Raw genomic sequence first — 26054 nt, 5'->3', positions numbered from 1 at the left:
TTGAAACTAATGACTAAAAGTGACTTATGGATGATGCCAGATTTCAGTTATGTTGTTGTTGTTTTTAACCATACTGATTTCCATCCTGGATTGTCAAGACTCACTGGTTAATAATTTGATCCAATTCTGATGTCATGAGGGAGTTTACCCACTTCTCTCAAAGGTAATACTTAAGAATCATCTTTGTCACAGTTTTATTTAGCTATAGGACTAGAAATAGTGTATAGGACCAGAATGGGTACAACTAATTTGAGGATGGTTAAAGGTGAGCCATCAGCTAGTCCTACCAAGAATACAGTAGGCAGAAAAATTGGAAGAATTATCTCAAGGCATACTTCTCAATAAATACTTCCTTCTCACGGTGATGCAATTTTTATACAGCACACAGAGATAAGAAGTGGAAAATAAATGGCTCATCTTAGGTATAACCTTTCTTTATAAGAACAAATAAGATTTAAATTTAAATGCTTTCAAATATTTTTCAAACTATCATTAATATAATTAAAATATTGCAATCATATTATTTAAATTATTATATATATTCAAGTTGTGCCAGAGGAGACATATACATTTAACCCCAAATATTAATGTTTTATAAAGACATATAAATGACTCTTAAAATTACTATTTCAATATCTGTTAGGACCTTTGTTTGTCACCTATGAGAGAAAGTTAATGACCAAGGAAGAAAAAAAAAAAACAAACTTCTTACCTCTTTGTAGTTAATAGTCCTATCCTGAAGGTGGAAAAACTCCAGAGCTCTGTGACCTGAGAGAAATGGATACATAAATCAATTAAGTTCAACTATAACAGAAAACAGAACTTCCTAGAGATCATTTTAAAAGGAAAATATATAATTTTGTGGTTGTAACTGTCAAAGAAGTGGGAAATGAAAGTTAACTTTGTACTAGTAATTTTCATTAGCTATGATTAGATTCAAACAATATATTGTTATAACACAAATCACAATTGCATGATGATTTAATGTTCCTGCTTAACTAGCTCTTATGACCTTGGGTAAGTTACTTAACCTCTCCAGGCCTCAGTTCCCACCTATGTAACATTAAGTAAATAATATCCACCTTACAGGTTTGTCAAGAGAAACACAGAAAATAAATGCTAAGTGAGGAGCTCATGGCTGACACATGGCAGGAACTCAATAAACAGAAGTTGTCATCATATTTTGCTTCAGCAGCCCACTGGGGTAGATAAACCCAAGTAGGAAATACAATACAGGGCCTAAACCATGGACTGAATCAGTGTCCCTCAAGTGTTTCCTCATCACTGGACTACTTCAGAAGGACAAAAGCCTCAAAAAGCCACCTGCTCCACCCACATGCCCACACCCTGAATCTCCTTAGAATAGGAAGACAGAACACTAATTATATGAAGAGACATTTAAAGGCGATACCTTATTTCTACTGGAAGTCACATCCAATTTTTTTTTTAATTCATACAACAAAAATATAGCTACTACCATATTATAAGCATTTATACCATAAGAGAGACAAGGTCACAGCCCACAAATAACCTGTATATAGGATTCCAGTGATTTATAAACCCAAATCACTGAGTGAGGCCAATTCTAATAATTAACTCACATAAATGTCAACCATCCACACAGGCCCTACATAAGAGGTGAAAACAAGAACCAGGATATTTATGAAATCTAAGTAATTAGTAAATAAGTGTTGTTTTAATCACCTTTTATATAAAAATATTCAGTGTGCAGATTAGGAGTTGCCTTCAATTATGTCCACATAAACATGTTTATTATTTTTATTACGTTTTATATTGAGCATATAGATTAATATATTAACATATTATTAGCACCTTTGTTTTGCAACTACTGAAGAACATAAGGAATTATCTGATTTTTAAAAACTTTTAGATTTCATGTCTAATTTTTAAAATCTAAAGATTAAAAACTTGAATATTCCCACTTATATTTGTTCCTCTTTGGCCCACTGCTATAATTTCAGCAATTTCATTTTCAGAGAACTTAGATGTGCAAAATAATTTAGAGTTCATTAAGAAGTTCAGCCCCCTCATTTTGCAGAAGAGGGAGAGAGAGAGAAAGAGTCAACCATGTAGTTTACAGCAGAGCTGGTACTAGAACCTAGGTCCGATTTCCTTTTCCACTGTCTCCTGACTCCCTTTTAGCAATAGATGTTTGGGTTTTATAATAATTTTATTTTATTTATTTATTTTTGGCTGCATTAGGTCTTTGTTGCTGCGCGTGGGTTTTTCTCTAGTTGCCGTGAGTGGAGGCTACTCTTCGCTGCAGTGCGCGGGCTGCGGAGCACAGGCTCTAGGCGCGCGGGCTCTAGAGTGCAGGCTCAGTAGTTGGGGTGCACAGACTTAGTTGCTCCGTGGCATGTGAGATCTTCCCAGACCAGAGCTCGGACCTGCGTCCCCTGCAATGGCAGGCAGATTCTTAACCACTGTGCCACCAGGGAAGCCCAGCGATAGCTGTTTAATGGAAAGAACCTTGGACCAGCTGTCAGGATATGTAATTCTTGACCAGGTCACTAACAAGTGAGCTGTGAAAACTCCCTGGGATCAGTTTCCTCTAGCTGTAAAATAAAGGAACTGGACTCAGTGACCTCGAGTGTCCTTTCAGATCACAGAATTCTGTGATAATATAGTTCTTGCTCAGCTGAGCTCAATATTCTAGGTCTGTTTTGCATTGATAAATTTTCATATTTTATTTGTAACCTTGTTCTGTTTTGAATCTTCTGGAAGTAGCATAACTATAAAGTATTGTTATTGTTTTTATCTAAAGAGTTAAAAAACATTACAAATACATTTTGTCCAAGAAACAACTTTGGCCTCTCCCATTGCGGAGCACAGGCTCCGGACGCGCAGGCCCAGCAGCCATGGCCCACGGGCCCAGCCTCTCCGCGGCATGTGGGATCCTCCCGGACCGGGGCACGAACCCGCGTCCCCCACATCGGCAGGCGGACTCTCAACCACTGCGCCACCAGGGAAGCCCAGAAACAACTTTTTGTGTTACCATTTACCTATATCCGGGTAACTCAGCCTTCGCCTGAGCTCAGAGGCACTAGCTTGCTGTACTCCTGTGTTCCCCAAATCCTGCCATCATTCTGGGCATTTCTAGTGCCAGGGACCATTCCTTGCCCTCCTTAAAGCCAACCATCTTTAAAGCCACTTGACTCAGGGGACCCACTCCCGTGGCCACACAGGGTCCTTTACATATACTTGGAAATGTAAAAACAAGCATAAATTCCTCACTCCTACCATACTCCACCCGTCTTTCTCCTCTCCCACTCTGTCAGTTCTTCTGCTTCATGGGAACCCCTAGTTTATCCAGTTCCTATTTCCCCACGCGGAGAAACAGCCAGGGACCCAATGATCAAAGAGGCTTCCTGTTCCTCCACGGACCTCACCCCAGCAGTCAATCCCCAATCCTGGACGACTCCATCTCTGGCTTTTTCTTCTCCACTGCCCCATGGCTCAGTGCAGCAGGGAAACTCTATCAATACACGGGTTAGACTTTAAATCCCTTCCTTAACATTTCTGACAGGTATACTGTCCTTAATACCATGACAAGGGGTCGGCACTTACCTATTTCTATGTGTGTTGAAATGCCACACGGTGAACTTCTCGGGCAGAGGGAGCCCAGTGCCATCAGCACTCCTGACCAGAATCTGAAAGCAGACATGCTCTCATTACTCCCTGCTCCTATGGTGACGAGAAATGCTCAGAGCTGCAGCAGCACGGAGTCTGAAATCCTGGCCCAGACCCACTGCTCTCCCGCTAAGCAGGTCACTGACACGGGAAACCCAGCCTCATTTCAAAATATCATTTTCCAGTGAAGTCAACTGTTTAACTACTGTTTAACTTCACTAGAACAGCAAACAAACTCCACCTGGGAAAGAAAAAAGCGATAAACTGAAATCTAAATGCCTCCAGGTGGTGCATTCCCATCTTCTGACCCCGGTTTCCCCTGGACTTCTTTTTAACAGGAAATCTGGACGGAGACACAGGCAAAGTTGTCTCCAAATATTCTTCGCTTTCTTAAAAAAAAAAAAAAAACACTCACCTGTCTCTATTGATAATCAGTATATTGGACCACCTCACCTTACAAGAGCCGATTTCTCTTGCATCTTTCCACACGTACATCTGGTTACCCTGTTTCCTTAGCCTCTGAAGCCACAAGGGCTGGGAAAGCTTTTATGATGATCAGCTGGAACCAACTTCTCTTTCAGTATCTGCCAACAAATTATGACACTTGTGTGGGATTGATTACACAACAGCAACCACTCCTGGTCTTTTTATCTCTGGCTATTCTTATAGGGCTTATCTAGAGCTTGCTGCCTGGTCAGATTCCTGCAGCCGAAACAAAGAAGCCGATACCACTGTCAGTGGGTGGGGAGTGGAGGGGCAAGTGCGGAGAGACATATTTAGGACCAAGAAAGGAGGATTCAGAAAATGCTAGGCTCAGAATACACCTGACCAAGTATCCAATCTATAGCACTTACCCCATGGGAAACATTAGGTTTAACTCTTCATAGAAATGATGGTGATCTTAAAGCTCGAATTATGCATATTATACCTTAAAAACAAGAGAGGAGATTTTAAAAGAGTGGGAGGACACGGTATTCCTTCTCAGGTTAGCCAAATGGAAGAGGAGAATAGAAGATGGGATGATTTGAGACCCTTAGGTGTCTGCCAAGTTTCCTCTGTAACCTTAACTCTGCATCTGCAAAGTCCCAAGGAAAGGAATCCTAGAGCTCTCCCTCACCCTTGAGGGCATGAGGCCCTGCTGCTCCTGTTTGTAGGTCAGAGGCCAGAAGCTGATGTGTCTTGTTTGGCAAATAGGGCGTTTTATAAATTTAGGCCCACTTTTTTTTAAATGGGGAACATCCACATAGAAACCTAGATTCCTAGCCCTCTTTAAAAAAGCAAAACAAAAAACTGGCTACATGAACTGACATTCCCATGTGATGTGACCATCAGCTGGAGCTGAAGAGCCCGCAGTCTCCCCTCCACAGACAGAGGGTGCCCTCCCCACGTCCTCCAGCCCTCACCACACACACAACGTGTACAGGTTGCCATGCCCCTCTAGCCATCAGAGGCCATGGAGTATGCTCCCGTCTCACTCCGGGCTTTCCAAAGCCTGCAAGTGAGGGGGAGGCAATTATAACTTAGGGCTCTGGTAAGCCCAGAAGACCCAGGAGTATTCAATGAATGACAACAGTAAAGGGTTGCAAAGGGTCGACAGGGAAAATGTAACACTGCCTGAAGACAATATCTAATCAGGTTTACTACAACAAACCTATCCAAAGAGCACCAGAGAAAGAAATGGGTTCAGGGTTCAGTAACTAAGCCATATTAATGCCAAATTTCTCATTACATATATTTTTTGTGTTTAAGATTTAGAATGACTTAATTTTAGGTATGTAATAGAATGGGAGGGAATTATTTGCTTAGGCAGTACAGTGTGATGGTTATGAGATAGGGCCTTTGTAGGACAATGCTGCTTGTAACAAAGATAGGACTTTTAAAGGAAAGTTAAAATAGAGCTGGCAATATTAAGAAAACTACCTGACAAAGGTGTATGGAATTGTTTTTCTTTCTACCCCACGCCCTCTTTTCCTAATACAGGTGGCTTTGTTATAAAATAGACATCATGAGTCTACCATTTAGAGCTTTTCTGGAAATAGAGACACAAGCTGAGAAGTAAACATGCAGGTATATTAAGGAATGAGTGGGGAGATACAGGCTGAGAGCCACAAGGCCTTAGGTTTCATTTGGGCCCCTGTTCTGCTACCTTCTATTGGGGTGACCTTGGGCAAGTTACTAAAAGTTTCTTTGCCTCAGTTTTCTTACTTATAAAATTATCCATAAAAATGGGGATAATAATAATGCCTACCATATAGGGTTGCCGTGAAGATCAAATGAGTATATAGGTAACATGATTAAAAGAGACTGGTATAGGGCTTCCCTGGTGGCACAGTGGTTGAGTCCGCCTGCCGATGCAGGGGACACGGGTTCGTGCCCCGGTCCGGGAAGATCCCACATGCCGCGAAGCGGCTGGGCCCATGAGCCGTGGCCGCTGAGCCTGCGCATCCGGAGCCTGTGCTCCGCAATGGGAGAGACCACAACAGTGAAAGGTCCATGTACCGCAAAAAAAAAAAAAAAAAAGAGACTGGTATACAGTAAGTGTTCAATGAATGTTAACTATTATCATTCAAAAGAAATGTTCCCTTTCTAAAAGATACACCTTAGACTTCTATTGAGTAACTATATTCCTTATTGAATTTAAAAATAAAAACTTTACACTCAGATATACAGCAATATACATTTTATAACAGTTTAGATTGGTGTATGAAGCCAACACAGGGTAGGACTTTTGAAGTGAAGGTGGGTCTCCTTGTGCAGTTAAATGAGATACAATTTTGAGGTCCAGAAACTTTTGAGACAAAGCAGACAATTTCAACTCGCTTCTGCACAGTCTAATATGTTGCTGTCATCATAGTGCCCTTATAGTGAATGGAAGAGAGGATGGAGAAAGTGAGAATTAGAGGTGGAGGTGCTCAGGGGAAAGGAAGAAAGGCCCCTGTCACCTGGTGGTCTTATCCTTTTAAGCCCTGGTGAACACAACTGGCCAGCTCTGGGCGGGCCTAGAAACAAGCCTGGAACCAGGAGGGAATTTTTCCCACTCTAAATGGGAACTTGCGAAGAGCACAGAACAGTGAGTTGGGGAGAAGGGCAGGGGACATGGTGAATTTCCTAGGCCCTGGGCACTTTTGCCTTGGTTGGGGTCGGGGGGACGGTCCCTTCCTTCATAAAAATAAACACATTTTAAAAAAATCACATTTTACATCTGCACTGGTATAAAAGTTAATATATTAATACTGAACGTAAAAGCTTATTTTTTTATTCTGATTTTATAAGAAGGTCAACATTTTTGTGTTCCCCTAAAAGTCCTATGGGCCCTAGGCAGAGTGGGCACCGTTTGAAATAGAACCTTGAAAAAATAAGCAGAGTAATTTTGGATCGAGAGAGGCAGCCACAGCAGACTTCACTTTTCTAGGACTTAGTTTTTGCTCAGCAGAATGGATTTCCCCAACCCTTAGAAATCAACTATCCGTAGAGCTCCCTCTGCAGGCAGCAGGTGGAAGCACACCAGCTCCCCAGTCCCGAATGGGATACCCAACCAGCTGTGGTCTCCATCAGGACTGCCTCTCACCTCCCAATTTCTTCAATAGAATACAGAACCAAAAAGTGAACCCACTCACACAAAAGATTAAACTCTAATTAAGTGCTATTCCCATGTCTGCCAAATGTGACGGACTCCAGACTGAGTGACAGTGACTCAGCAAAAACCGAAGTCAAAATATAAAGTACCGCCTCGGCCTTTTGCAAATAGAAATCTAGAAAAGGTGAAGAGCCCACAGGCTCTGCAAAAGCCAGCAAGAGACTCTGCACTCAGGAGAAACACAGAAGGGGAGTTTTTTGAGACTAGTGATCCAATCAACGCCTAGAGTTAGGCTTCATTTGAATCCACAAATTCCGAGTACAGGCCTGCTATTTTTATTTTTATCCTTATTGAAGTTGAGGCTTCCTTGCTACTTCCAGGGTTTTAGGCCAAGTCTAATCGTGATTATACCTTGGTTGATTGATTTTGACAAAATGGTCCCACTGACTTGTAGGTGTCCTAACTTTAGTCTTACTAGTTGTTTGAACTAGCATGGCTTTGAACACTGCTGAATTTAACGTACTGAGCATTATGTTAAATCACAACAAACCTTTGGGGGTAGGTATTGTTCCATTCTACAAAGGAGAGGAAGGTGGTTAAATAACTTGTAGAAGGTCACACAGCTTGCCAACAACAGATTCTGAGCTTAGATCCAAGTCTGTTCATCTCCAAAGGCGCTTATATCATGGGCACCTCTGCTTGCTCCCAGTTAATGGACAGAACACTTAGACACCCACCCAGAAAAGCATCCAGGCAGCAGAACGGTGGACCACACTGCACCCCCTCGGAGAACCCTCGCCCCAAATCCTAAGTGCACAGGAGCTATGGCAATAAAGAATCGTGATCATGTCCTTAGAAGCTGGGGCAGACACCAGCATATCCATGGGCCAAGCACAAATTCCGGTGGCGGGGGAATACCGGTTTTGGGGAGTGGTGGAGAGAGGGAGCGGTTCTCTTGCAGCGGTTGAGGGGCTAAGGAAAAGTTAGACAAACGAGAGGGACAAAGGTGACGGCACGGCGGTCCTCAGGTGCCTCTCCCAGCGACCCTTCCCAGGTTGCGCAGGAAGCCAAGCCGGCCGGCGCTCAGGGTTAAGGTCTAGAGTGCGCGGAGATGCAGAGCGAAGAGCGCGGGGAGAGGGCGCTGCTCCGCCTTTCAGCCACCTTCAGCCCGCGTCCGCCGCCACCCGGCGCGTCCCCGCCGCCGCCGCCTGGATCCCTGCACTCGGGTGCGCACGCTCGCTTGCCTGCTTCCTGCCGCCGCCGCCTGGGCCATGGCGACCTGTTTTCGGCTGCGGAGCTGCCTAGCCCTGCACCTCCCGCGGACGCCTCCCAGCCGGGTCCTCCGCCCCCGCGTCGACTACCCGGTGGCCCGGATTCGCGGCTACGCCCGGGGCCCGGCGGGCCTTTCCTCGGCCCTGCTGCGCACCGACGGCTTCGTGGGCGGCAGCTGGCTCTCGGCCGCCGCCACCTTCCCGGTGCACGACCCGGCCAGCGGCGCCGAGCTGGGCTTGGTGGCCGACTGCGGGGTACCCGAGGCCCGCGCCGCCGTGCGTGCCGCCTACGAGGCTTTCTGCAGCTGGAGGGGGGTCTCGGCCAAGGTGAGTGCGCGCCGGGTCCAGGGGGCGATCGAGCTTCGCCCTCTAGTGAAACCAGCTGTCACCTCCCCCTCCCCAATGCTCCGGGATACACCACGCGGAAAGTCATGGTAACAAGAAAAGAGATGGCCAACAAATCCGTTTGGAGCGTCGGCTTTGTGCCAAGCCCTGTGCCGACGCTAGGGAGCACAGCCCCGGCCTCAAGCCTCACAAAGTATCCAGTAGGTGATGCAGAACACCAACATGCAACTACAAGCTAGCAGTCCGGTGCGTGCGTGCGTGTGTGTATGTGTGTTGGGGGTGGAGGGCGGGAAGGGTCAGGGAAGGTGAGAGCACGAGTGACTTCAGAGCATCTGAAGCACCTCCCCGGCTGCTTCAGTGGTCCACGAGGAGGCTGGTAGTGAGTGCCCCGGCTCAAGTCACGAACTCGGCAGTGGAGAGAACTGGGGAAAAGAATCGAGCAGGGGAAGGGACCAGTCTCCAGGTTTGGGGCCTGATTAGAGAGCTCCATCTACTAACTGACATAGAGAATAGTGGAGAATTGGGGGTGCGGGATGGGGGCTGTTAGAGCATTTATTATGTGACACCTGGGGTCAGCCCAGTGACTGTCCAGCCCAGTGACTGTCCACCACCCAGTGGAGTCAGTGAAGTGACTGTCCACCCTGTCCTTCAGCATCCTCCCTCTGAAGGAAGATACAAATCCAGCAATAAGGTCCAAGTACCCGAGGGAGTCATAGCTTTCATTCATCCATTAGATATTGTCTGGGCAACTGCTATGCCACGCACTGTGGGAGGTGCTTGCGATACAGCAATCAACAAAAGAAAGATTCCTGCCCTCTTGGAGTTCACTTGGGGGTGAGGGGTGGGAGGGGAGTTCTAACCTGTAAACAAAACATAGCTAAACAAATATGTTAGAAGTGATGGATGCTATGAGGGAAAAAAAGGTAGAGAAGGAAGGCTAAGAGGATCAGAGGCCAGAGAAAAGGGGCAAGATGCAAAATAAATAGTGTGGGCAGGTGTATTGGTTTGCTAGGGCCGCCATAAGAGTATAACAGACTAGGTGGTTTAAACAATAGGAATTTCTGGGGCCTCCGTGGTGGCGCAGTGGTTGAGAGTCCGCCTGCCGATGCAGGGGATACGGGTTCGTGCCCCGGTCTGGGAGGATCCCATATGCCGCGGAGCGGCTGGGCCCGTGAGCCATGGCCGCTGAGCCTGCGCATCCGGAGCCTGTGCTCCGGAACGGGAGAGGCCACAACAGTGAGAGGCCCGCGTACGGAAAAAAAAAAAAAAAAAAAAAAAAAAAAAAGGAATTTCTGGACTCAAAGTTCTGGAAGCTAGAAATCTGCTTTCTAGGTGTGAGCAGGGTTGGTTTCTTCTGAGGCCCCTCTCTCTGGCTTGTAGATGGCCGTCGTCCCCCATCTTCACAAGCTTCTGCCTCTGAACTTGTCAGTGTCCTAGTCTCTTCTCGTGAAGACACTAGTTGTATTGGGTTAGGATCCACCCTAATGACCTCATTTAACCTTTAAAACCTCTTTCGGGCTTCCCTGGTGGCGCAGTGGTTGAGAGTCTGCCTGCCGATGCAGGGGACACGGGTTCGTGCCCTGGTCCAGGAAGATCCCACATGCCGCGGAGCGGCTGGGCCCGTGAGCCATGGCCGCTGAGCCTGCGCGTCCGGAGCCTGTGCTCCGCAACGGGAGAGGCCACAACAGTGAGAGGCCCGCGTACCGCAAAAAAACAAAAAAAAAACCTTTCAAGACCCTATCTCCAAATGCAGTCACATTCTGAGGTACTGGGGGGTTATATGAATTGGGGGGGGACCCTGTAACATCAGGGTAGGCCTCATTGAGGACATGAGACACAAAGACCAAAGGAGGCAAGGGAATTCAGCTGGAGCAAAAATCCTGAGTCAGGGGCATGGCTGACACAGGTGTAGATCAGCAAGAAAGCCCATGTGCTGAGGGAACTAACGTGGGGGGAGAGTCTTAGGAGGAGGGTGCTGGAGCCAGTGGGCTATGGAGCTATTTTAAGGACTGAGTGGGGTTTTACTGCGAGTGAGGCGGGGCTCCATTTCAAAGGGTTTCAGTCTATTCACAGTGTGGAGAATAGGCTTGAAGGGGGGGCAATGGTGGAAGCCCAGAGGGCTAGGAGGCTGTGGCAGTGATTCATGTGGGAGATGCTGATGGGCCTGCACTAGGGTGGGAGCCGTCCAGGCGGTGAGGAGTGTTCTGATAAAGGATACATTTTGAAGGTAGAGGCAACTGCATTCCCTGACAGATGATTACAGACGAGGTGGGAGAGAAAGACAGGATGGAATGATGACCCCAGGGCTTCTGGCCAGAGCCACTGGAAGGAAGGAGTAACTATCCAGAGACGGGAAGGGGGTGAGAGGAGCAGCACTGGGGCGAGGCGTCGGAGCTCAGCTTTGGACACATTGAGGCTGAGATGTTGTTAGTCACCAAGTGAGGGTGTTAAGTAGGATGTTGGCTACCTGAGTCAGGAGAGGGAGGCCTGAACTAGAGACGACACGCAGAGCGCTTACAGCTGTGGGAGTGGCGAGCTTGCAGGAAGGGTGGGCGTCGAGGCTGAGCCCTGGGCCCTCTGCCGTTGTTTGGGAGCCGCACCGAGGCCCGCAGCCTCAAGCCTGCCGTGCAGGGGCGTTACAGTGCCCTGGAGCTCTTCCAGGTGCAGTCAGGCGGTCTTCCCTGAGGCTTCTTGAAAGGACCTTGGAGCATCTTACTAAGGAAGTGGTGAGACCAGCTTTCTACGGAAGCCGGGTCCACCTCTGCAGCTTGGACGGTGGGGCGCAAACGCAGCTTGTAAGGCAGCTTTCTTGCCCCGAGGCCTCTGCTGCTCGCCCCGCTACCCCCCAGCTATTTTCTGCCTTCCTCTCTAGGCCCACTCACGTCCCACCATTCCAGGGGTCTGGCTCGTGTATTATGTCTGCCGTGGCGCCCGTTGGACCACACGGCCTTCCGTGTCTCTCCCCTGAACCCGTAGCACGGCCCGTACCCTGGTCTCGCCCTTCCCCTTGACACCTTTTGCATTACTTCACGTCTTTCTTTTCACGCGTTTTATGCCCTCCTTTCTCCACCTTGTGAACTCCTGGAGGAGTTCAGGGGAAGACGGTTACTGACGCGTCTACTGACCGCCTCACAAGCTGATACATTACTTTCTTCGGGCCTGCTGCAACGATCACCCCAAACTCAGGGACTTAACAAAACGCAACAACACAAACTTATTCTTACAGTTCTGGAGGTCAGAAGTCCAACACGGGTTTGCAGGGCTGCATTCCTTCAGGAACTCTAGGGCTTTCCTTGCCTTTTCCAGCTTCTAGAAGCCGCCCGCAGCCTGCAGTCTGTGGCCCCGGAGCACTCCAACTTCTACTTCCGTATCACATCGCGCACTCTGCCTCTGACCCGCCTCTCTCCCTCTTATAGCCATCCTCGTTGGTTACACTGGGCCCACCTGGGTAATTCAGGACCATCTCCTTACCGCAAGGTCCTGTACTTAATCACGTAGGCAGAATCCCTTCTGCCTTGTAAAGTAATATGTTCACAGGTTCCAAGGATTAGGATGAGGACCTCTTTGAGGGCCGTTATTGTGCCTTCCACAGCTGAGTGCTGTTCTTGGTGCTTCACGTGCATCTTGTTTAGTCCTTTCAATGGCCCTGTGAGGTAGATAGTCGAGCCACGCTGTGCGTGAGGAAACTGGCTTACAGAGGCTCCTGGTTCTGTAACTTCACTCTTGCTCAAGTGGAGGGCCTGGGATTTGAGCCCCACATTACTCCATCTACCACCAGCCTCCCCAGCCCCCTGTCTGAGTCCTGCACACTTACTCAGCTCCTTACAAAGGCTGGAGTAGTTTCCTGGGGCTGGCGTCACAGAGTACCACAAACTTGGTGGTTTAAACCACAGAAATGTGTCACCTCAGTTCCAGAGGCAAGAAGCCTGAAATCAAGGTGTCGGCAGGGTTGGTTCGTCCTGAGGGCTCTGAGGGAAGGAACGGTTCCAGGTCTCTCTCCTTGGCTTATAGATGGCCATCTTCTCCCTGTGTCTCTCTGTGTCATCTTTCCTCTGTGCGTGCTTCTTTCTTGTCCAAATTTCCCTTTTATAAGGACATCAGTCATAGTGGGTTAGGGCCCATCCCGATGACCTTGTCTTAACTTGATGACCTCTATCAAGACCCCCATCTCCAAACAAGGCCCATCCTGATGACCTTGTCTTCACTTGATGACCTGTGTCAAGACCCCATCTCCCCATCTCTGAGGTGCTGGGAATTGGGACTCCAACACACCTTTTTTGGGGCAGGCGCAACTAACCCATAACACGGGCCGTGCACACTGAGGGCAATTTGTGGCCTCTGCTGGTTTCTGTGTTCAGACTGGACCTTGGGTTTTCTGCCACAAGCAGAATCTGCTTTTTAGTCTTACCATTCTCATGCTGTTCCATGTTCTTCTCTCATTCTCTCTCAGACTATGTGTGGCGCTCTATTCCTTGCAGGCCATTTACTCATATTTCTTTTTTTTCTCTAAGCCAGGCCTCCTAGATTTTAGTCTCTCCTTTCTTACCCAGAATAAGTCACAGCACACAGGCCCACAGTCATCAGATTCTTAACCAGTATTGCACAGAGTGAGGGTGAAATTACTGTAGTAATACTGTTTTAAGAGCTGTCAATGCCTGTTTCCTGGGGGTTTGAGATTCAGAAGACTTCATCTCAACAACACCCTTGAGAGCTAAGATAATGAAGCTTATTAGCTTATCCAAAATAGGGAAGGGAAAGAACCCAGAGAAAGATGGTTAGTGGTTTACAGTCTCAGGCTCCCCGCTCATGAGTGGAATGAGAAAATAATTTAAATCTTAACACCTGCTGGATGGATTAGGCTGACAGACTGACAAACCAGGTTTGCTCGTTGCTGTGGGCAACCTTTCAGGCAGGTAGGAATAAACCAAAGATTCTCCTTTGCTTCGATACACCTGTTTGGATGCAGGAAGCCAGAGCTCGGGGGCACATCTTCCTTCGGGGCACCTCTGTGTGGCCTGGTTGACCTGGATTCTCTGGGCTCTCTTTTTTTTAATGGTTTTATATGAGTTCCTTTAAAAAAATTTTTTTAAGAAACCATTCCTTCCATAATATACTTAATAATCCAATTTATTCATTCATCCTTTTATCTTTGGAAATTAAAAAAATTGTGATAAAATGTACATAACATAAAATTTACCATTTTAGCCATTTGCAAGTGTACCGTTCAGTGGCATCAAGTACATCCATGGTGTTGTGCCTGGGTCCTCTTAAGTGTACAAAACCCCTTCAGATGCCTTACACACCCTGCAACTTCCACCCCAGTTTGTGGGACAAATTTAACTAGCCAGTGAGTCGTTAAAATAAAGAACTATACTTGAGGACATTGTGTTGAGTGAAATAAGCCAGTCACGGGACAAAGGCTGTATGATTCTACCTATATAAGGTACCTAGCGTAGTCAAATTCATAGAGACAGAAAGAAGAATCGTGGTTGTCAGAGGCTGCGGGGAGTGGAGAGTTGTTGTTTAACAGGTACAGAGTCTCCGTTCTGCAAGATGAAAAGCATTCTGGAGATGGACGGTGGTGATTGTTGCACAACACTGTGAATGTGCTTAATGCCACTGAACTGCATACTTAAAAATGATTAAGATGGGGCCTCCCTGGTGGCGCAGTGGTTGAGAGTCCACCTGCCGATGCAGGGGATACGGGTTCGTGCCCCGGTCTGGGAGGATCCCATATGCCGCGGAGCGGCTGGGCCCGTGAGCCATGGCCGCTGGGCCTGCGCATCCGGAGCCTGTGCTCCGCAACGGGAGAGGCCACAACAGTGAGAGGCCCGCATACCGCAAAAAGAAAAAAAAAAAAAAAAATGATGGCAAATTTTATGTGTATTTCACTGCAATTAAACATGACTTTTTTTTTAAAGTAAGGAACTATACCTTAGTGTGGTGAAATTCCAGTTATTCATATTTACCATAAATAATAACAGCTGTTCCGCAGAACTTTTTTCTCACAATTTGACTCCGCACACCTTGTTAGATGCAACTTGAAATTGGATCTTTGTTATTACTTGTCAAAGAACACCTGAAACAAATATAATGTATGTCAATTATACCTCAATTTAAAAAAAGGAAAGGTCAATGTATGTCTCCCCAAGAATGAGACCACACAGCAAATATTTTAGGAAACTGAAGATTATTTAATAGTCTCTCTTACACTTGGCATCTTACTATTTATTTTTTAATTCTTTTTCAGGAGAGGAGTTCTTTACTTCGGAAATGGTACGACTTAATGATACAAAATAAGGATGACCTTGCCAAGATAATCACAGCTGAAAGTGTAAGTTCAGGACCCTAACTTACTACCTGAAGAAATTGTCTAGGAGTTCTTAGACTGAAGCATGGGGAAGCCTCTAACTTCAGTGCTGTAGCTAAAGAAAAGGTGAATTCCTTGCCTAATGATCAGATATCAGCTAATTCTTATTTTGGGCACAAAATTAAGTCAGGCATGCCTATTTAATAATATGCAAGAAATAGATTTAGAGTGGAACTGTGTGAATACTGCTTTTCCACCATTCCAGGTTTTTAGCATGTGACTGCTTTGATTGATTTTTCATGTTGTTTTTGTACATTTTCAAAGGCACCAGTTTTTTGGTTGCTCTAATAAATTACTTTCCACCGTTCACAACATTTAGAAGATGTTAGAAGGAAAAAAATTGAAGAGGCAGTTCTAGGTACCTCCTCCTAATTGTAAACATATTGAGAATGCAAATGACGATTGTGGCTCAGGGTGGTCTTGAAACCATTAGGTGTCATTTCGGGGGGCTCCAAGGAGCCTGGTCCTTTATGTCTCAGCACAGAAACAATTCAACAAGAGGCAAAGTGATAGATAAGAAGTGATTTAGGACTTCCCTGGTGGCACAGTGGTTAAGAATCTGCCTGCCAATGCAGGGGACACGGGTTCGAGCCCTGGTCTGGGAAGATCCCACATGCCACGGAGCAACTAACCCAGTGAGCCACAACTACTGACCTGCACTCTAGAGCCCATGAACCACAACTACTGAGCCCACGTGCCACAACTACTGAAGCCCGTGCGCCTAGAGCCTGCGCTCTGCAACAAGAAGCCACCACAATGAGAAGCCCATGCACCGCAACGAAGAACAGCCCCCACTCGCCTCAACTAGAGAAAGCCCGTGTGCAGCAGCAAAGACCCAACACACCCATAAATAAATAAATATATAAATTTATTTTTTTAAAGTGATTTAATAGGTTGCTTGTGAGGCTTACAAGCGGGCAGGTAAGCATTGCGCTGCCCCAAGTACTTAGTGGGTTACATTTTTATAATCAAAGGAAGAGGGGGGAGGGGAGAAGACAGTCTTTGTCTTTCTTGAGTAGGTATCATGTTTCCATCATCGGCTCCACCTCCACTTTGGGTTTTTTGTCCCTACATGGTCAGGCCAGGACTGTCATGGCACTTTGGAAAAATTATTTCAGGTCTCACTACAATGAGGGTCTTTCACTTTGAAATGTCCTTTCCATAAATGATTTTTTTTGTGTGCACAGAGCATGTGCTGGGGGTCATTAACTTGATAACACCACCGGGCGGGTTGTAGGTCTCATGCCACCATTGTTTTATTGTTTGGGGGCATGTCTCATGCTTCTTTTGTATGATTTTGTTGCTAATCAAGTTAGCTTGATTTTGTTGTTAAGCAAGCCAATCTGGCTTTAATGCTTAGTTGTTCAGCTTTATGAGTCAAACAAGCCCACATTGTTTCAGGATTTTCCCATTACTTTCCTGAGTGATCATTAACCTTACTGTGGTCTCCCAAAGCCCCCCAAAGTCCCTCTCTATCTACAGTCCCCTAATGGGGTTTCTAAGCTGACTATTTGATTATCCTTCTCAACTATCAGCCTGGCAGGCTTCCTTCCATCCCCATTTGTGATTCTGCTTTCTAAGACTCACATTGAGGTTAGTGTTGACTTAAAATATATTCACAACCTAAAAGTTGAGAGTTTTGTTTCATTCGGCGGGAATTTTTAGGACCTCAAGCCCAGGAGGCGGCATCTCAAGGAACCCTAAGAGAACCTGCTCCGAGGAGGTGAAGTGCAGAGCCAGGTTATACAGAAGTTTTGCAACAAAGAGCAGGTCGTCTGAATGTCAAAAGATTACTGTAAAGAAAACCAGATCCCAAGTTAAGGAATTGAGCGCTTTTCTTTGTATGGGAAGATGCAAGAGTCTGGGCTCACTGAAATCATTCCTTTGATATGCACCTCAGCTCTCTGGGGCCAGTATCCTGTGTTTTCACATCCTGAGTTCACTCAGGGCTCACCAGCTCACATTGGAGGGCTGCAAATCGCTGATGACTGTGACATCCTTTGTTTACTGATGTGGCAGGAAATATTCCATTTCTCATTAGAAATCTCTCAACTACCCTGTGCGTTTTGTAACGGGAGACTTTTCTGCTCTGCTCGCATCCTTGAAGAATTTAGAAACTCAGAATCATGCTTTCGTTATTAGAAGGTAATGAGTGTGTCCTTTTCTGATTTAATTTAGGGAAAGCCACTAAAGGAGGCACAGGGAGAAATTCTCTATTCTGCAAATTTCCTGGAGTGGTTTTCAGAGGAAGCCCGCCGCGTTTACGGAGACATTATCTACACCCCAGCAAAAGAAAAACGGGCCCTGGTCCTCAAGCAGCCCCTCGGTGTGGCCGCAGTCATCACCCCAGTATGTGGCAGTATCTGCAAGATCCTAGGGGAGGAGGTTGAGTGGGGTTTGAGCAGGTGTGCTCGTCCTGTTAGCTGTGTCACCTGTTCTTGGCTTCCTGATGCCATTGCTGCATGTGGAGGTGTGTTTCCTGGTCCTCTGCAATAGGTGTGAGAGGTGTGGTGGTGGCCAGGGGGTGTTTCCAATGCCTGCAGAAGGGGGATGACCCACTGGAGGACCCAGGGGCTCCTCTGACTTAGCATAAAGGCTTCTTCTTGGCACTGCCTAGTACATCTAAAAAGATCTTCTGGTATTTATCATGTTTTAAAAAGACTTAAGATTTGACAATTTTTTTTTGACAATTTTTAAATGTGCTATAGTTTTGAGAAAATTTTATGCTTAATTTATGGTTATCATCAACAGCAAAGTATTTATGTATCTACCAGCAGGCAATGGGCCAGGTTCTGAAAGTAAAAAGGCTAAAAAATAAGATATTGTGTCTGCCTGGAGAGGGCTGCAGTATACTTGTGGGGCACCCAGCTTTCTCTACATGAACTGCCTTTCTTGGGTCCACCTTCTAGATCCCATGTTAGCTTCTCTACAATGTCTGCCAGCTGGTCTCCAGACTGCTTCTCTTTCCCTGCTCACCACAGTTACAGAGAACTGCCCCCCTCACTGCCTAGACTGACCAGGTTTGACTCAGAGCCGACTCTCCACTAGCTGTGTGACCTTGAGCAAATTACTTAACTGCTCTCTCACTTTGTCCAAACCTGCAAATGAGGAGAAAAATACCAACCTCATTGGGTTGTGAGGAGGATTTAATTAATTATAGTTTAAAAGTGCTTAGAACAGTGCCTGGGACAGAATAAGCACTATATGAGTTTTTGCTGAAATAAAAGTTACTATAGATACACAGATGTGTACAGAGAGCTATCTCTAAATATATATAGAGAGGAAAGTAATATATCATCTACCATTTTCAAAATCACCTTTGCTAATATTTTCCCCCCACAGGGTCAGCAAACTATGGCCCTCAGGCCAAATCCAGCCTGCTGCCTGTGTTTGTAAATAAAGTTTTATTGGGACAGAGCCACGCCTATTCATATACATACTGTATTGTCTGTGGTCTTGAGTCCTCGTGACAGAAACTGGACATCCCACAACGCCTAAAATTTTTACTACTCGGCCCCCTACAGAGAAAGTTGGCTGTCCCCAGTGTAGATGATTTTGTACTGTTTTAAACTCTGAAGGTGTTTCCTTTCTCTATGAGGCTTTGTCTCCCCAGTCCCTGCAGTCAGCAGGTACCAGGTGTTCTGAGAGCTCACCTGTGCAAGAAGAGCTCTGCCAGGCAGTTGTGCACTGGAATTTGCTGGCTGACTTCCCAACCTGCCTGCCTTTGGACCAGGGGGCAGTCCTTCCTCTCACTTACCTCCTCTCTCTTCTGATCCAGTGGAATTTCCCCAGCGCCATGATCACGAGGAAGGTGGGGGCCGCCCTGGCAGCAGGCTGCACGGTAGTGGTGAAACCTGCCGAGGACACGCCCTTCTCTGCCCTGGCCTTGGCCGCGGTGAGCCTCTCTGCACAGAGTCCAAAAAAAGGATGTTATCTGGGACAGAAGGAAAGGCTTTCGAAACCTTCTTTGCCTGCGTCTCCTGTTTGATGGTGTTGTGTTTTAATTCACTAGCCATTATTTTAACCCAGATGATGTTCTTTTTAGAAAAAATAACAGATGGGGGAGTTTTCTGTCATCTGTAGGCAATGTATTATTTAGGCTACCCCAAAAATGATATCTAGCCATCATTTTTAGTAAGTCATAGTAATGTGACCAAAATGTGGGCATTTCTCAGTTTCAGGGCACCTCTTATTTACCATTCCCTTCTCCAGCTCAATCTGCATCAGTCAGATCTTGTTCTTCTGTTGAAAACCCTCTAATAGCTTCTCATGTCTCTCAGAGTAAAATTCAGGCTTCCTGCAGTGGCCTGCAGTTTTTTAAAATTGGGAATGTTTGATGAGTTTCTTCTGTTCTACACATTCCCCTTCATCCTTTTCTGTCCCTTACAGTTTATCTTTTGAAGAAGCGAGACATTTGACCGGTAGAGCTCCCCATAGTCTGGGCTTTGCAGATGGCACACCATGCACCGTGTTCCTCTGTCTGCTGCGCTTTCCACAGATTGGCAGCTGCATCCAGACGCTTCCTTAGACTTGGGTTCGATCCCATTTTGTGTCCTTTTGTCAGGAGGCGAGTAATGTCTGGGTGTCTCTGTTTTCATATTTGCAGCCATTGCTGTGCAATGCTGCTCAGTCTGTTAATTCATTAGGAGTGCAAAAATGGTGATATGTGAATTCTTTCCTTTTTCTTTCATTTATTCACCAGACCACTTCTATAAATCAAAGCTACCCATCATCTCCTGTGTGGTTACCCAGTGGTAAATTCCCATAGGAAAGACAGTATGTTTGATTCTTTCTTTTTATTTACAGTTTTCCAAATTAATGCATCTATTCCTGTCATGTGCCTAAGGTTCCCAATTAGTTTGTTAGTAGCATTATGTGCCAGTAGATTTTAACGTATTTGATGAGTTTCAGTTTGCTGTGGTTATTATCTTTGATGAAGCTCAGATTGCCCCCATTTTTGGCCAATGGCAGCCTCTTCGAGTTGGCTCTTTTATCTTTTAACATAACTCTAACAGTTTTTGAGACCTTCCTTGCTAGTATGACAAGATATTTTAGACTTATTATATGTATTTCTTGCCCCAGACCTGGGATTAACCATTTTTGCAGAAAGCCCTTATTTCTTCTGGTAGGAAATTACATTTTAAGAGTATATTTGGGGCACTAGGGATGGTCATTGCTACTAGTTGGTCATTGTTTCTAGGCCTTTTAGTGTCAGGGCTAGGAAATATACATATATGTATTCACACACACACACACACTCTCTCTCACACAATAAAATAGTGCTTCAATTCATACAGAAACTTCCAACAACACATTCATATTAATATCACATTAGCACTATTAAGAATCTTACTGCAGTTCCAAATATATTCTGTCCCTAAAGTCAGCCTAGTTTTTTTTTTTTTTTTTTTTGCCATTACGTTTTAGATTAAAACATCTATTTATTTATCTTTTCTGTTTTTCCAGTTTGATCATTTGCTGCCACATTTGCTGTTTCTCTTTACAGCTTGCAGACCAGGCTGGAATTCCTCCGGGTGTATACAACGTTATTCCCTGCTCTCAAAAGAAGGCCAAGGAAGTAGGGGAAGCACTTTGCACGGATCCCCTAGTGTCTAAAATTTCCTTTACGGGTTCAACAGCCACTGGAAAGGTATGTGACTCAAGTCTCAAAAAAACAAATGGCATTCTAATATCTTGTCTTTATAGAGTATCAAAATACTATTTCATCTCGATCACCATTTGTAGGAAGATTTCTGGCAGAGTGTTAAAAGCTCTGTCCCATAACGTAACGTCCAATCATTTTCTGGAGATATTTGGATGCTGTTCCTTATTGTGACATGACCTAGGTTTCTATTTGACAAAACGGAAAGTTTAGGGGTAGACAAGGTTCCCATTATTTGTTGCATGTGAAGTAGCTGAAAGTTGTCCATAACTTTGGAATTCCCATAACTCTGGAATGCATGTTTCTTTCATAAACTAGAATTAAAGAAATGGATGTCTTAGAACTGAACAAAAATTGTGTTTAGTATAAAGGTGCTTACAGAAACAGGAAGGTCTTTTTTTTTCCCTCCTCATATGTTGAAAAGTTCTTTCCCGAAAACTTCATTTGTGTGCCTGTGAGTGCATTTTTACTTATTCTTTTAAACGTTCAAAAGAGAAAAAAAGCAGAGGAGAACAAAAGTTCTTATTTATGGTATTTCTCTACAGATACTTTTATCTGCTGGTATTTATATACACACACACACACTCATGCTAGAGACGTACATAAACATATATCAGATAAAAATAATATAAATCTAATCTGAAAGTTTTGGTGAAACTGGTCATTTTTTGACACCATGAGAAGCAGGAGAGAATAAAGCAATTTTAGTAGCTCCCAACCATAACCACGTTTGTCATGCCATAAACTCACACTTGGGAAGCCTGCCGTTCATTCCAGAAGCAGAGATTTTTAGATCCATAAGCTTCTACCACCCTGATCAATGGATCCTGCAGAGCAAACTTACTCTCAGAGGGTTTCAAGATATCAATAGTTAGAGAAAAAGAGAGAGGCCTGGGAAAAAGGGTTGTAAACCTTTGCCATTGAAGCCAGAGAAATTCTCAGATGCTGGGCAAAGGCCAGCCACTCACTACCCAACCTCGCTTTGCTCAGTGAACTATCCCCATTGGATAGACCCCGAAGGAAAATGTCGACCACGTTCCTGCTAAGTCCAACTGTGCCTCTTAAATTATTTACACAGGACAGTGATTCACTTCAAGTGGTTTAAAGGGAAGAGTGATAGGAATCACTGATAAAGGAATAGCCAAGGGCCTCTTCTGAGCTGATCTTTGAAGAGGATCAGTGGCTGAGCTCCTGATCTGGAACGTAGAATCCTGCCCCTACTGAACCCCATTCGGTCAGCCTGTTCTGGAGATGCTGCCCTGCCCTCACTCCTCCCAGGGGGACCACCCCTCCCGGGGCCTGCTGCGGGGACAGCAGCCATGCTTTATAGCACATAATACCTCATCTGTTCCGCCACAGAGAATTCAACCATGAGTGGTCATCTGACCTGAGGAAAACAGATCCATAGGCTGGCCAGTGACCTAGGACGAGCGACCTGGCTATAGAGAAATGAGCTGGGCACTCACGTTCCCTTTCTAGGGCTTTGAAAGCTGAGATCCTGAGAAGGTCAGCAGGGGGAACTGGAGCAGAAAGGATTCCTTAAGACGTAGCAGGCCTGCAGGCAGTGCCACAGGGGTCATGAAGGTCAGAGCCAGGTTCCAGCCCTCATCATGCGCACTGAGTAGCAAGAAGACGCAGTCAGAGGACACAGGTGGAGGCAAGCGACCCAAGAGCGAGCACAGTCAGAAAAATCAATGGCCTGGCAGAGAGCATTTCTTAAAAATTCAAAAGAAAATAAAGAAATAGGTTTACTCACACCGGTCAGAATGGCCATCATTAAAAAGTCTACAAATAAATGCTGGAGAGGGTATGGAGAAAAAGGAACCCTCCTACACTGTTGGTAGGAGTGTGAATTGGTGCCACTATGGAAAACAGTATGAAGGTTCCTCAAAAAACTATGATCCAATAGAGTTGCCATATGATAGAGTTGTCATATGATCCAACAATCTCATTCCTGGGCATATATCGAGACAAAACTATAATTCAAAAAGGTAACATGCACCCCTATGTTCATAGCAGCACTATTTACAGTAGCCAAGACATGGAAGCAACCTAAATGTCCATCAACAGATGAATGGGTAAAGAAGGTGTGATATGTATATACAGTGGAATACTACTCAGCCATAAAAAAGAATGAAATAATGCCATTTGCAGCAATATGGTTGGACCTAGAGATCATCATACTAAGTGAAGTCAGAAAGAAAGACAAATACCATATGATATTGCTTATATGTGGAATCTAAAATATGAACTTATCTATGAAACAGAAACAGACCCATAGACATAGAGAACAGACTTGTGGTTGCCAAGGGGGAGGGGAGGTGAGGGAGGGATGGAGTGGGAGTTCGGGATTAGCAGATGCAAACTATTATATATAGACTGGATAAACACTAAGGTCCTACTGCATAGCACAGGGAACTATATTCAGTATCCTGTGATAAACCATGATGGAAAAGAATATGAAAAAGTATATACACACACATATACATATATATGTATATATAACTGGATCACTTTGCTGTACAGCAGAAACTAACAACACTGTAAATCAACTATACATCAATTAGGTAAATTTAAAAAAAAGAAATAGGTTTAATCTTAAAACTTGTACTACTTTGTTGAATAGTAACATTTCATTGAGAAGACCATTTTTACTAGTTCATTGCTGGAATATTAACACCTGGGCATATAGAGAAGTACCAGCACTGACGCACTTTTCCAGCTTTTCTGAATTTTGACTAAGAGACCTATCATAAAACCCACAGCGGTGTATCACAGGGACCAGTCCTGGAATGACCTTGGGCTTGCGCCCACTGTTCGTTTCACTTGAACCATCCAAGTGGGTCCATCGTTCTCATAGCTGTGACTGGACAAAGACCTACCATCGTGTAATAAAGCAAGGCCATAGGAATCTAGGCCATAAGAATCTCTTCCTGGATATTTAAAGCCTAATAGTTATATGTATCAAAAAGCCTTACAGTTGTGCATTGAGCTAGTGATTATACTTCTTTTTGTTGTTGTTATAGTGATTCTACTTCTACATATTTATACTGAGGGAATAATTGCAGTGTTGTTTTAACAGCAAGGAATTGGAAGCAACTTAAATTTCCAACAGATGGGGGCTGAATAAATAAATGAATGAATAGCTCTGCAGTGGAATACTAGGCAAGCAGCTAAAGGATGTTCTAGAAACACACACTGATATGGGTGTGTTTAAAGTGTTGTGAGCATGTTATGATGTTCCAGATATATGACTAATTGGGAAGATAAAGCAGGTTATAAAGCTGTGTAACTCTACCATCCTGTTTCTTTAAAAAAAAAAAAAAAAAAAAAAGGCACATGTCCCTGGTGTGTGTGGCCAAATTCTGGACAGATATACCTTAAGATTTTATCAGTGGTAAGCTATGGGTTATGGGGTTATGGGTGATTTTATTAGCATATCTCTATAATATGATAATTTTATCATAATTTTTATACTTTTTTATAACAAATTTATCATAATTTTTTAATAGGTCATACATTGACATGGTTCAAAAATCAGGACAATATAAACATGTTTATATTCAGAAGTTTCACCCTCACCCCTATCCCTGATTTCCTCCCTTTTATAAGTAATTTTTAGTTTCTTTATCTTCCTCGTGTTTCTTTACCAAATGCAAGCAATATGAATACATATAGATTCTTATTTTCCCATTTTCTTATGCAAACTGTCATCTCGTATACACGACTGTGCACCTGGCTTTTTCCACTACTGGGTAGTTTTTTGAAACAAAGGCTCACCGGTCCATGTAGTTGATTCGGTGCTCACAGCATCCTCTCATCTGCTCCCAGGTCCTGTTGCATCATGCAGCAAACTCTGTGAAAAGGGTGTCCATGGAGCTGGGCGGCCTTGCCCCATTCATTGTGTTCGACAGTGCCAATGTTGACCAGGCTGTCGCTGGGGCCATGGCATCTAAATTTAGGAACTCTGGACAGGTGAGTCCCAGGGCATTTTTCTGGGTTGTGTGTTTTACAGATTCTACCCCCTTCCTCACCTCCTGGGAGGACACTCTCCTCATTCTTTGTCCACATCCTCTTTCATCAGGTGTTTAGTAAGTGCTCCCTCTCTGCCTGGGACTCTGCTAGGCTCAGAGGGTCCAAAGAGAAATAAGGTATCATCCCTGGCTTCAAGGCATTTCCTGAACAGCAGATGCCTTTTAATCAAATCGTTCTCTCGTCTCATCTTTCAGCTCCTCTTTGAATCTGGTTATTTTCATAGTTTTACCCCACTGGGCTTTTCTCTGCTGAACAGGTTTAAACATCTCCTCAGACACAAAATAGCATGAACACCTAGGGTCTGAGGCCCACAGTCTTAAGGAAAAGAAGGGAGGAAAATGTTGAGATGGAGCCTTGAAAAACTCAAAACCCTGCTGCCTGGATCTCATTCTTCCCGAGATGGAGGGGGCATGACAGGCACACACTACAGGGCTGCACACACTACAGTGGCCCAAGGAGGGTCCAGGTTGTCCTTGGGAGAGTGGTGGCCTGAGCTCACACCTTGTAGGGAATCCTGGAGCATTAGATCTAGCAGGGACCTTCCCAGTTATCTGACACAAACCTTGCATTTTACAGCTGAAGACATGAAACTCTAGAAAGACTAATTGACTTGAAGTCATACATCCTTGGGTTCAGGATCTGGGACTGTGAACCTAGGGCCCGGTCTCCCAACTTCTATCCAAGCTGTTGCCAGGATCCTGGCTTCTTATACAATATTCTTAAGCACTTTGTCTTGGAGTACCATCACTAAGCAGTTTTAAATGCATTCCAGAAATGGAATGATAACTCCTGAAAGGTTATCCTTTTAGAAACACAAAATGGCAAGATGTGTAACCTTTAGTTATACTTATAAAGCTACAACTTTGGGGTGTATTGCTTTAAGCCAATAAAAATACATAGGATACAAAATTATCTATAGGCTTGTTTCTATTAGAAAAATATACGATTAAGAAAAAAGCCAAAAAAAAAAAAGAAAAAGCCAAGAAGAAAACGTATCAAGGGTAACTACATTTCCTGTAATGTGCTTATATTACATAATTTTTAAATATTAGGTCTAATTAGGAAAAATAATAAGCAAAGGGCTTTTCGATAATTTAGGCTGACGTGGAAGAATGGTCTTGCGTCCATTTTCAAAATCTCGGA

The 26054-nt window shown here is 44.8% G+C and overlaps 2 protein-coding genes across 8 annotated transcripts in view; one reads left to right on the top strand and one right to left on the bottom strand.

Annotated features, from left to right (window-relative positions):
- GPLD1 (glycosylphosphatidylinositol specific phospholipase D1) overlaps positions 1-26054 on the bottom strand; it is an 85140-nt gene that overhangs the window by 48057 nt on the left and 11029 nt on the right. For 3 of the 7 annotated variants that reach the window (XR_014295444.1, XM_082637645.1, XM_082637650.1), the window contains exons 2-6: positions 14814-14923; positions 4506-4579; positions 4105-4235; positions 3589-3671; positions 713-768 (exon numbers count right to left, since the gene is read on the bottom strand). Coding sequence is in view for 6 of the 7 variants with exons in the window: in XM_082637645.1 (XP_082493771.1) it covers positions 713-768; positions 3589-3671; positions 4105-4130 (165 nt within the window). In the remaining variant the exon portion in view is untranslated. Of the gene's footprint in view, positions 1-712; positions 769-3588; positions 3672-4104; positions 4236-4505; positions 4580-14813; positions 14924-17646; positions 17752-18971; positions 19050-26054 lie in introns of those variants that run through there. The other 4 variants (XM_082637647.1, XM_082637646.1, XM_082637648.1 and 1 more) reach the window with 4 other exon arrangements.
- Positions 8428-26054, top strand: part of ALDH5A1 (aldehyde dehydrogenase 5 family member A1) — a 28610-nt gene continuing 10983 nt past the window's right edge. Inside the window, exons 1-6 of the mRNA XM_082637651.1 lie at positions 8428-8826; positions 15095-15178; positions 17393-17563; positions 18993-19109; positions 20721-20864; positions 24708-24851. Of these exons, the coding sequence (XP_082493777.1) occupies positions 8500-8826; positions 15095-15178; positions 17393-17563; positions 18993-19109; positions 20721-20864; positions 24708-24851 (987 nt within the window). The 5' untranslated portion in view covers positions 8428-8499. The remainder of the gene's footprint in view (positions 8827-15094; positions 15179-17392; positions 17564-18992; positions 19110-20720; positions 20865-24707; positions 24852-26054) is intronic.

The sequence above is a fragment of the Mesoplodon mirus genome (assembly GCF_964341445.2).
Source record: "Mesoplodon mirus genome assembly, chromosome: 12".
NCBI classification, from domain to species: Eukaryota; Metazoa; Chordata; class Mammalia; order Artiodactyla; family Ziphiidae; genus Mesoplodon; species Mesoplodon mirus.
The sequence above is the reverse complement of the archived record's forward strand: the minus strand, read 5'-3'. Positions and strand labels throughout refer to the sequence as shown.